This window comes from Leptidea sinapis, chromosome 4, assembly GCF_905404315.1.
Source record: "Leptidea sinapis chromosome 4, ilLepSina1.1, whole genome shotgun sequence".
In the NCBI taxonomy this organism is placed as follows: domain Eukaryota; kingdom Metazoa; phylum Arthropoda; class Insecta; order Lepidoptera; family Pieridae; genus Leptidea; species Leptidea sinapis.
Window position 1 is genome coordinate 11,977,101 of NC_066268.1, and position 13,164 is coordinate 11,990,264.

Here is a 13,164-nt window from a genome sequence, read left to right on the forward strand (position 1 = left end):
TGTCAGAGATTTGCGCAAAATACCTTCTTATATTTAAATTTTATTAAGACATCACGGTGGTTACGTCAATGATATGCTGATGATAAAGATTATTTTTACTTTAAGCAATAGATATGATAAGATGAGATCTAATAGAGCAGTCGACGCTTGAAAGCCTTTGCATTTGCGGTCAATTGCACAGCATTCAGTGGGAGTTTATTATTATACTATTGAGTCGTAAGGTGTTTTACCACGATCAAATTAACCTGAGTGTGGGGTTCATTAATGGAACATAGCACTGCTTCAAGCCGGCCCACATTCTAGTGTTCTACAAAATGCAGGTCCGGCCACATATGTAGTATTGCTGTCATCTCTGGTCTAGCGCACCCCACGAACTTACTTCCACGTTAAACCAAACTATGGAATCAGCTTCCTTGTTCGGTGTTTTCATTTAGACGCAATAAATTTTTCACTGATCATCATAGACTTATTTAATATATTTCGTAGACCCTTCATTTTTTTTAACATTTATAATAACTTAATACTAATAACTTTTATACACATATTTTCCTTGTAGATTGAGCAACAGCCACATTTAGCTTAAAAGCTAGTCGGAATCTGTGTTTACCTATTCTGTGAGCCTAAATTTAAAAATACAACGAAAAACAACAAGACCTTGTTGCAGTTGGTGAAAAAGTGAACATACTTTTCACAGAAAAGTTAAAACTTTGACTTACAATTATATAATTTAAAGTAAAATACATTTGGAACGTAGTCAAGTAAGAGGGACTTGAACAAATCTTAGCGCTAGTTTTGCGATAATTTCAAATAATACGTTAATTCAAATGAGTTTTAATTAAAGACAATTGGGAGCGGCATCCCGTGCGCTCATTAGCATCCCAGGAATCCTTAATAAATTAGAGACGAGATACGATTACATTGATCGAGAATAATCGGGAACAATCGACATCTCCCCGTAATTGCTCGCGACGCGGCGTGGCGTCTTGGAATGCCTCCAAATTGGATATGATATCAATAAAACTCTCGTTATATGAAATATTGAAAGGGACTTGCGTTATGAAAGGTATTTCATTCCTACAGCGTCTGGGGACATCGCCGGCGAAATTGATTTTGAATTAAATTAAAAGCTCAGCTTGGTTCTACGTTGCATGGGGTAGTTACTGCAGCTAGGCAATTAGGTGCTATGCGTGCTACTACTATAACATGAACTTACTTGATACTGCGATTTTAACACTTGTGTTTATCTCTTACGTAATTTTTGAAACAATTATATTTCTCTTGTTCAAAGAAGCTATCTTGTAGAGATATCGAAACAGAATTATTGAACATTTTCAAAATAGGACTTGAAAATAACGACAAAAACAAGCGCTCATTTGAAAATTCATGCCTCAAACATGAGAAGAACGGTCGCAAGAAACTCTTCTTTTTTTAATAAAATTTTGTCACAATTTAATTTCGTACAATAAAATTTACTATTAAATAGCCTGTTAGCTGTCGCTCCATTCGCAATCTGTATTATTATGAAAGTCTTTTTTGTCATGCCTTTACCACATAAACGTTTTTAATTATTCTTTTGAATTTCGTAACACTTTGTTTTGTACATTTTCGGGGATCATGTTGTAAAAGCATATTCATCGCCAAATAAAAGACTTACTAAATCGACTTAACCCAATAGTAGGCATAACAAGTCTATAATTGTTGGTTTAGTTAACATGATGATGATCACAGTTTCTAGCAAAATCGCTAATGTGCCAAAAGTACCCAAATTTGAGATTTTTTAGAACCTTTAAAAATTCATATCTCTAACATTAACTTAATCGTGAATAGTCATAGGACCTGGCATGGGGAAGAGGATCGCATAAAAAATTGAGGTGGATTCGTTTCTATACATTACATACTAAAACTCTCTCCGAAACACGCTGCGTTATTATTAAGTATTATTCCGATCGGTGCAGTAGTTTCCGCAGTATAACCAAAGGAAAGAATGACTCTCCATTTATTAGTATAAATAAGGTAGGTTATAATTCTTGTATGTAAATAGTAAATACTGCGTTAGTTGCTAATAAAAATATTTATTTCTTACAACCTTTTTAAAATGGCAATTGTTAATTAAAAGTTACCTTTGGAGGTGCAGTAGCGTGTGCACCATCGTACACGTAGAGATGATCATTGCAGTCGAGCTGCAGCAGATCGAAGTGCAGCATAAACCGCTGCAGAATGCTGTGGGTCTGGAAGGTGACAGTACAGTCCAGGTTACGCTCGTTGCGAGACCAGAGCACTCCTCCGTCAAGCCTGCGGTACTGTCTCTGCAAGAAGTGATCCTTGCACAGCGAGTCCATGTAATCTGTAGAAGAAAGAAAGAGGATATTATACGCCTGCTGACAGACAGGAAAGATCTTTTAGAGACCTTGGGACCCATAGAGAATCTTAATAAGGAAACCTTATAGGACCGCTGTTTGTCCGTTGGTCGAAACTCATTTTCTTAGGTATGCGTAACGTATAACACGTTGATATTGAAAGGACATACTTAGGACTACTTTTCTGACGACCAGAAAAAAATCTAGAGGTTTATTCCCAATAATAAGGTAACAGACGATCAGAAACGTAAAAATCGGCAACACTTGATTTTCCCCATCTCCCGTAAAATTTTTGGCAGAATGTCCATGGTAGGAATTAATTCGCTTTTTATTATTTATTGTTTAAATTTGTGTTAGTTTTGTTAGTTCTTCATTACGAAAACGGTCTCGATTAGCGAACCACACTTAAACTAATCTCCTTTTTTAACATATCTATAAGGCATTGACTTATCGTACTGTTAATTAGAGTTTTAAGAGCTTAATGAAAATATTTTATAAGAAATGAAATTATTTATTTTGCTATGAAATAGGGTACGTCCAGATATTAAATATTACAATGTGTCCTCTATCCAGCTTAAATTAAAAGCATGCAAAAACTTAACACTTATTTAAATATTCATTAATACTATAAAAAAATATTTTCAAGTAGTCATTAAAAGAGTCTTGGTATAATCATTATTAAGTATTTTCAAGTCCTTAGGCTTGTAATATAATTTTGGCACATGTTATGGCTATTTTTGAGAAAAAGTGTTGTTTTAGGACAATGTTTCAAAACCAGTCTATGCGGCTGTCTTATTACTCTAGCATTCGCAGCTGACGTGAAAAGAGGGGGGATTTTAAGGGATTATAAATATACTTCACACAATTTCATAATTTTTCACAAATCTATCATCATACATTTTGGTAGTATGGTCTAAAATTATTTCTATATTGAATAGCCAACCAGGATCCTATTAAAACTGTATATCTATATCATATGATATATATATATATATGTATATATATACATATGTATATATATATATATATATATACTAGCTGACCCAGCAAACGTTGTATTGCCGATATTAAAATCGCGATACAAAAGTAACTGTTGATCGTAGATGGGTGAAAATTTGAAGTTGTATGTATTTTTTAATGCTGACTCATAATCAAAACAAATTTAAAAAAAAAATAAAAAAATTCGTGTGGACCACCCTTAACATTTAGGGGGATGAAAAATAGTAGTTGTCCGATTCTCAGACCTACCCAATATGCACTCAAAATTTTTTTCGTTTCGGAGGAGTTCAATGTTTAACACCATGACACGAGAATTTTATATATTAGATATATATATATATATATATATATATATATATCATATCATATGATACACATTATAATGTATACATCTAAGACTAGATCATTGAATGAGATAAGCATATGACACACGCAGACAAATATAACTTTAAGAACTCATCTTTTGTGCTACTGTGCTCTCAATCCCCAAGTTTGAGGAATGTTCACAATGGCCACTAAATCAGGAACAATGCAAATAAACATAAAAGTGCTCCATTGCCGCGTGTCTAAGCGAAATACAAAGAATCCGAGTTTGAATAAGGAAGTCAATAAGTTTTATTTGATTCTAGTGTTACTTTGAAGACATTTCGCAGAGAGGTCGCGGCGTGAAGAACGAGCAATTTCCTCCAAGGCAATGGATTCTAGAGTCAGAGTAACACTCTCAATATATCAAAGGCCAAGTTATTGCAATTTATTCTTATTTAAAACCATTTTATGTAACTATAAGAGTTTTGCAGCAGCACAAAGTATTATTCTATTTCAACATTAAATGTATTCAATTTTAATTCTATCGGTGTGTTTTACAACTGTTACTGTAAATTTCGATTACTATTATTTTATATTTTTATTTTATTTTACTTTATTTGATAAACCAACAATATTTATGCACAAAATGTAAAAATATGAACAGGGAGACTTAAAACTAAAAGAAACATACCAAAAATATCAATAATAACCTTGCAGTGGGGCCCCCATATTGAAGGATTGGCGAATAGGCTTAGTTTTGCAGCATATGCGGTTAAGAAAATTAGACGGTTAACTGACATAGATACGGCGCGATTAGTATACATTCATTATTTTCATAGTATGATGTCCTATGGTATATTGTTATGGGGCTGTGCGGCCGATATTAATACTATCTTTGTGCTGCAGAAGAGGGCTATTCGCGCGATTTATAACCTAGGTCCTAAAGAAGAAGAAGTCCTAGGCCATTAAGAGAAATATTTAAAGAAATAAACATTTTGACTGTTGCTTCTCAATACATTTTTGATAATGTTCTGTATGTTCATAAGCACGATGAGGAATTCTCTAGAAACTGTGACATTCATAATGTTAACACGAGGAACAAACATAAACTTGTTATGCCTACTACTCGGTTGGGTCGAGTTAGTAAGTCTTTTGTTGGGCGATGTATATGCTTCTACAATATGATCACAGAAAATGTACAAAACAAATGCGTTACGAAATTTAAAAGAATTGTTAAAAAACGTTTGTGTGGGTTATTATAGCATAAACGATTTTCTTAATGACACCACGGACTGGGAATAAAGCGAACACCCTCAGGCTCTTTCATTATAAATGTTTATATAAACGATATTACATTGTAATCCATATTTTATATTTAAAAAAAAAGCCCGCTGAGTTTCTTGCGCCCATTCTTCTCAGGTCTGAGGCAGTCTCTTTTGAATGGGTGGTAGTTTTTGACGTTCAATAAGTGATTTTGAATCCTATTTTGAATAAAAATATTTGAATTTGAAATTTGAATAACTGGCATGTACAAATGATTTAGAGACATGCAGATTATATAAAGTAGTGTAGCAAAATTATAGTAATTTCTACAAATTAGCTCCCTTACGCAGGGAGTCAATGACATTATGACGAAAGCAGGTTGATGTGGAATTAAATAAATTGAGTTGCTGATTATTTTGAGAAAGTGTATTAAATTGGCGACAAATACGATCGATGCAGGAGTGATATGCTAGGTTAGTATGGCTACGATTATCTTTAAGTATGTTGTTGGTACAGACGTTAAGGGATTTTACAATTGAAAATTTATTTTTGATAATAATGAAATATCCGTTTGATTTTTAATTATTTGATGAAGTAGCATCGTGTCAAGCAGCACACGACGCAAGCATAGAGGATCAAGTTTAAAAAAAATTAAGTTTATCTTCATAAGAGTAATTGACAAGTTTTCTGTTTAATTTAAATAAGTCTTCGCAGGAATCGTCTTTTTCTCATATATCGTACTATCACAAAATTTCTCTTGAATCTGTTATCAATTTATCAATATGTTCCCATACGAACGTGGCCGAAAGCTGATTAGATAGAATATAATATCACTTTGATATCACATCTCACTTCGGCAGGATCTCAAGTTTGTGACCGTGTTCAAAAAACAAGTGCCTACGCGGAAACAGCCATGTAAGTTTTATACAATAAATACAGCCTAATTTGCAGTCATATAAGAACATTAAAATATATATATATATATATTTGCAAAGTCGATGCCAAGTTTAAGTATAACGTTCTGATTATATCCGAAATATATTCTTATATGGGCCTATATATAGTGGCAAGGTATGTATAGTAAATTCTTGGCATTGTCAAAATCTTAGATTAAGGATTGGTCTCCGCTTCGCTCCAACTAGATCCCGCGCTACCTAAGAACATTATATATTTTATTACGGCAACTATTAGATGCTTGTGTGCGTGGCATCTTACCACTCAATGGCATCGTCAAATTTTGTAACATACTCTTCGTGTTATTTAATAATTATAAAATACTAATAAATATAATAATTAATAAATTTAATGTGTATATTATTTTTACAAAGTTTTACTGCGCAACAATTTTAGTTTCAATTATTAGCAAAGTTTAACAGAACATGTGGCTCGTGAACGTCACACATTGTTCAAGACTGACTCGAGTACGCCCATTTGGGCGTAGAATTAGTTGCCTTACTTTGCGAGTACACCTTAATCTAAGGTCAAAATATATATTTTTACACTGAGTATCATGTCTTAAAATATGTAGTTAAAGTTGACTTAAATTATATTCGTGGATTACGTTAAGGTATGTAGGTATGTAGAATGTCCAGAAGAACTAAAAGCGAAAATTTACTGTAAACATAATATCGACGCGTTACTGCATTTTTATGAAAATAAGGGATGAGACGAGCAGGATTTAGTTGATGGTAACTGATACGCCTTGCCCATGACAACAAGGATTCTTGAAAAACCCAAAAATTTAATTTTGAAAAGGGGCGCTACAAATGCGCTTGTCACCTTGAGACAAGATGTTAAGCCTCATTTACCCAGTAATTTCATTAGCTACGGCGTTCAGACCGATACACAATAATGTTTATACATTACTGCCTCGCGGCAGAAATAGGCGCCGTTGTGGTACCCATAATCTAGCCTGCATTCTGTGCATAGGAGCCTCCCATTTGTATTAGCTAACTCGCTGTAGCGAGAAAATTGCAATTCACGCGTTTATCAGAGAGGAGTTGACAAATCTGAATTTATCGTTATAATTTATTATTCATTGGTATTATTGTAACTTATTTTTAAAATAGAAATTCATTTTTCTTTATTTTGTTATATAAAATAGGCTAGCGGCAAATGCCCCATTTTAAAAGGTATTGTAAGGTATCATTACAACGTTTTTTATTCATTATTTTTATCTGAACCATGTATATTTTCTAGAACTTTTCAATACTTCGTACTAGTAGTAATTTCTTAGAAAATGGATACAATTTCTTACGCTGAAGGTCCGGTTAAAGATTTATAAATTCATTAAAATTCTTACAATAAAATAAAAACGATACCAACTCAGTTCTAGACAAAGCCAGCTTTAGGAACTATCCATTTCATTTTACCACGGAACCGCAGAGTCTCTCTGAGTCTGAAGAGACCTTGCCATCTTAATGCTTGATTACAAATTCGAATATATTTTGTCTTTCTCTTAGAATTTATAGTGGAAATATACATACATAACGTTATAGTTAAGGTTAAGAGGGAGTTAGTGATCGCATAAATTTGAATCGGGTAACATATTAAAGTAATATAGTATTGATATTATTTTAGATTTTACATATTATATTGTAATTTGAAATGATTTGTAAATCGATGTACTTAAATGTAAATCTTGATATAAAAGAGTGACAATGAGTTTCTTGCTATTTCTTCTTATTAGCTCAAGCCTTTACGAAGTAGCGGTAGATTCAATAAGATTTTTTTTTACATTCATAAGTATCATTTCCGTGACCTACGTGAATAAACTGATTTTGATTTGATTTGATTTGATAAGTAGATATTAAGTGTTCGATCGTTGTCTAGGACATCATTTCTTTTCAAATAAAAAAGGTTCAATGCCCATATCAAAATGACAAGAGGTATTTATTGATATCATTTATTTCTGCGAAATGAACTATATCTCCTAAGACTAGCCTTGTTCTAAGCTGTAATTATTATAGCACTGTGATTTCATGTAATGTTTTAAGAATGAAAGGCATACAAGGCATTTATTTTCTCAAAATTGATTCCTTTAGAATTCTTTTTAATGTCATTTCTAACACTACCGCGGCTTCGGAAACAAATGGTGCTCTGAGAGAGAAGAAGAGGCGCAAGAAAATCTCCCAGCATTCATTTTTGCGATCTTTTTGATAAAATATACAATATTATACTGTTATTATTATTGTAATATAATAATATTAATCTAGTCCCAGGCTGTCCGATCACTTAGATATTCAGCTGTGGAGTGGTAGGATTGACGGCAGTGCCATTTTTGAATGATTAATCTTCATGTCATTTTTAATTGCAATCAAAAATATAATTCCCATTACAGGTTTGGCTGCAGCGTATTGGCTCCAATACTCCTGCTTCTGCTAGCCACCTCATCAGCTGCACCAATTATGACACGTAATCCCATAGAGCAAATTACTGGTGAAACTAGAGGCTTAGAAATACCCATGGATCTTATCGCCGCAGTTGGAGTAGGAACCGGAGCTATGCAACTCGTGGTTAACATACATACAGATAGTCACGGGAACATCGAAGTACAGACTAATTAAGGCAATAGTATGGCAACTTGTAATTTAAAAATTTCATTCATGAAAATCCAATAGAAACGAAAAATGAAGAAAAAGAAAAGAAAGAAGATGAATTATTAAATATGTATATTGTTAATTAAATTTAAAACACAGTTGCTAAATAACGAATAATCTCGAAAAAGTAACTAGCAAAGATTGTTTAACATAGATGTGAAAAGATGAAAATAAGGCGCAATGTAAAGAATTATATGAAAGACACTGAAGAAAGTATTTCACATGAAAGTACGACATATAATGTATCAAGAGTAAACATGGTGAAATGGGAGCAAATTGTGAAATGAGAACGGGTCTATATCAAAACACAATAATGCGCCGTTTCACGTTTCGCATCTCAAAGATATCAGCTTATCGACAAAGAGGACGATAAAGGAGACATTTCATTGCGATATTGCTCACGACACGTTCATTCGAATGTGTCCATGAGCGAATCTGGGACCCAATTCAGCTAACGCAAATATTGTAACTGTAACTAATACTGATCGAACTATTGCTTTAAAACTGTAGCTGTTGAAAACTTTAGATAAGATAATTTAAAATGATTACAACGAGAAATTTTACTGTTGAAGAAACTTATTTTAATGGCTTAATGTAAATCAATGAAAAGCATATCTATTGTTCACAGTCAGCAATAACGGAACTGGGTCCAGTTTATCTACTTCCATTTTTACACCTAGCTGCGTAAAAATGACAAGAAATGATATTTACAACATTCAAATTTCTGGGTGTTATTAACATTAATGTTAGAAGTGATTTAAGCTGAAATTAAAACAGTGCACGGCATTTGCTCGTTTTCCAAGATAAAACCTGCACGAAGAGCTAAGGCATGAGCGAGAGATGATGATTAAATAGAGGCTCAGACTGAAACCTGAAAATTGTTTTTAAGTGTTTTAGTTGATGTTTTGATGTTGCAACACTGTACATCGAGACGCTCAGGTGATGCTGCTTCTATTTAAAACACGATAAGCAATAGTTATCGAATTATCTGTAATGTCATCGTAACATGTTGCTTACCAACGATAAAATTAATCTAAACGAAGGTATGTTGGATTTAAATATTCCAACCATAGATAGGAATGAAAAAATATACGTTAACTTTACCAAATTTTAAGCAATCGATACTAGAGGAAAAGTAGATCTTCTCTCTGGAACTCTATATAGCTATACTTCTGTTATTTACGTCTCTTGCCTTAAACAAGCAGTTACAAGCCATATTTAACGAATAATTAATTAATTTTTGTTTTTACATAAGATGTAAGTTTTAGCTAGTTCAATTAATTTTATTTGTACATCTTCATACTTTTATAAAATAAAGTTTTAAAGTTATTTCTGGCTATTATTGATAATTGGTTGACTTCACTTAGCACGAAAGTGAAATTTTAAAGTTTGTTTTCAGAGATAGCCTAAAGAGATAATGTCAAAGCGTGGAAACCCAGAAAAAAATCGAACCGTTTAACATTTTAATTAAAAATGGTTACTAATCTTACAACATATTAGAGAGTGAAACACTTTTTTTTAATTATTATTATTGGAAATATACTATGTGCTGTTAAGCCGTATAAGACAGCCAACGTTGACAGTATTATGCAATAATACATTCTCCTTACTTTGTGAAGACGAGCAAATATCATTCAGTGATGTAGAAACACACTATAGTGAATAACATTGAGCCGGAAATGAAACGCAAGAGCTAAGCAGTTAACTAACGACAGCCGACAATTTACGGAACCCCCTAAAACCCCCTCTAACCCCACACAGCCCCGGTGCGCTGATTAAAACCCACCCACAGTAATAGCTCCTTGGGATTATATTTTCCCGTTACTTTTAATTCGTTCACATTTTCGTCATCGCGATAAAACAGAGCCTACGTTGCTTTATGATTTGCCTTTGGGCAAACTGCCATTATATTGGCTACCTATTGATAAACATTCAAAATGAAAATAACATAGATTTTCAGAGCATCTTTATCTAATATATAAAATTCTCGTATCCCGGTTTTTGTTAACAAACTCCTTCGAAACGGCTGAACCGATTTGTATGAAATTATGTGTGCTTTTGGGGTAGATCTGAGAATCGGCCAGCATCTATTTTTCGTGCCCCTAAATTATAATGGTGACCCACCCCCGATAAACCCCTTTTTTTTAATTTATTTGACAATTTTTAAATTTTTATTTTATTATGATTCAGCGTTGAAAAATACAACTAAAAATATTCGCCCATATACATTCTACAACTATTTTTGTATCGCGATTTGTATATCCATCCACTAATCCACATAGGGTTGCAAGATGGCAATCGAATATAATAATTGTGATATATTTCGTAGGTCTAAGAATCGGTTGCATCAATTTTTTATACCCCAAAAATTTTAATTATTGAATATTTATTACTTTATATGGCAATACAACGTTTTCTGGGTCATCTAGTACTCTATAAAATTATCTGCCATTTCTCTTATTTGTCAGGCTTCTAGTTTTCTTTGGAATGGACACACAAACTTGTTCACTTCTATGTTATCTGGGAATTATCTGGGACATCCTGATCGCGCTTCTTTTTAAAATTCCCTTACAATATAGAGGAATGACGAAACAAGCAAAACGATAACGTCATGTCTGTATTAAGTGGTTTGCCCTACCAATTATAAAGCAGTGCCGGGATATGAAAATTCCAAAACTCTGAACACTTCATCTTCTCTTCATTCTTCCAAAGTTCTGCAGCATACGCGGTTAAAAGGATTAGACAATTAACTGACATAGATACGGCGCGACTTGTATCTTTAGTAACTTCCATAGTATTATGTCCTATGGTATATTGCTGTGGGGCAGCGCTGCCGACATTAATACAATGTTTGTGCTGCAGAAGAGGGCTATTCGCGCTATTTGTAACCTAGGCCCCAAGGAATCATTGAGAGCAAAATTCAAAGAAATTAACATCTTGACTGTTGTTTCTCAATATATTCTTGATAATGTAATGTATGTTCATAGGCGCATAAGTGAATTTGCCAGAAACTGTCATAACCATAATGTTAACACCAGGAACACACATAAACTGATGATGCCTACTACTCGGCTAAGTCGAGTTAGTAAGTCTTTTGTGGGGCGATGTATATGCTTTTACAACAAGATCCCAGAAAATGTTCAAAACAAAAGTATTACGTTATTCAAAAGAATTGTTAAAAAACGTTTGTGTGGTAAAGGTTACTATAACATAAATTACTTTCTTAATGATATGGAATGGAGCGACCGCCCTCAGGCTATTAAATAATAAATTTAATTGTACGATGTTACTTTGTTACTTTGTAAATGTTACTTTAATTGTAAAACATATTTTTGATGAAAAAAAAACCCGCTGAGTTTGTTGCGCCCATTCTTCTCAGGCCTGAGGCATTCTTTAGAATGGGTGGTAGTTTTTTGACTTTCAATAAGTGATTTCACATCCTATTTTGAATAAAAATATTTGAATTCTAATTTGATTGTGCTCGTCACCTTGAGTCATAATTATGATTTTAAGTCTTATTAGCCAGTAATTTCACATACCGTTCTTCGCCATTTTCTTTTCATTTCCGTATCATCAATGTTTTTTGTAGTTTACGAACAAATTTCAGTTTTCTAGAACATATGCTGAACAAAGTTCTCTATCCCACAGCAGATACATGAGTCTAGAAGAGACTAGAAGCTTCTTCCGGCACCGGTGCTGCAGACCTGGATGGTTTGTGTAAGCGGCATCTGAAGTCTTATCGTCGTCATCACAATGCAAATTGGAGGCATTGCGCATATAATCATTAATACGAGAACAGTGTAGGGGAGACAGCCTTGGTAACTTATTAGAAGATACAGATAAATTAGTAGTAATTCCTTTATTCTTTTAATCTATATATAAAGTTAAACTTATAAGCAAAAAAAAAGATATGAACTTATAAGCAAAGTGTAACCATTACTGTTTATAACGTATCTCTGTCAACTGCTTTGTAAAACTAGCCAAGAATTTTTGTAATCCCGTCCCTAATGGTGGGTGCGGGGAAGTTTGTTTAATTTGATCACAGATTAAGCCCATTTCTGTCCTTATCTAAGATTAGGTACTTGACAAAAACAGTAATAGTCTTAATCTACGATTAATGTTGATCCTATTTTGATTCCTGTTGGTGAAATGAGTAAGAAAAACATTATTTTTTTTTTTCATTTATTTCCTTCTAAATTAAGGGATCTAAAGAAGAATGCCCTATATTATAATACTGAAAGGTTTTTTAGGGTAAATATTACAACCGAGCCTAAAAAACCCAATAACTGTGAGCGGCACTACAATTGCGCTCGTCATCTTGCGACATAAGATGTTAAGTCTCATTGCCCAGTAATTTCACTAGCTACGGCGCCCTTCAGACCGAAACACAATACTTACCCATGGTTTAGCCAGCATCCTGTGCAAAGGAGCCTCCCACTGGTAAAAGTACTAGCCTATGAATTGACAGTGTCCAAGAGAGAAGAATATCTCTAATACAGATACAGCAAGATAAGAAAGGGAAACGAATCTATTGATACTGTTACCGATTTTGTTGATAAACAGTCAGCCACTTGGAATTACCACCTAAGTATTTTGAATATAAAACTTGTATACCTAGTGGTGTCAATGTGTGAGTTAAC

The 13,164-nt window shown here is 33.5% G+C and overlaps 1 protein-coding gene and 1 long non-coding RNA gene across 2 annotated transcripts in view; one reads left to right on the forward strand and one right to left on the reverse strand.

The window, feature by feature from the left end:
* The window catches only part of LOC126979932 (uncharacterized), a 135,276-nt gene that overhangs the window by 37,333 nt on the left and 84,779 nt on the right, over window positions 1-13,164 (reverse strand). The window contains exon 2 of the mRNA XM_050829527.1: window positions 2,121-2,344. Coding sequence (XP_050685484.1) covers window positions 2,121-2,344 — 224 coding nt within the window. The remainder of the gene's footprint in view (window positions 1-2,120; window positions 2,345-13,164) is intronic.
* Window positions 5,759-9,853, forward strand: LOC126979955 (uncharacterized). The gene is made up of 2 exons (XR_007732928.1): window positions 5,759-5,840; window positions 8,266-9,853. It is a non-coding gene; the product is annotated as an uncharacterized LOC126979955 (long non-coding RNA).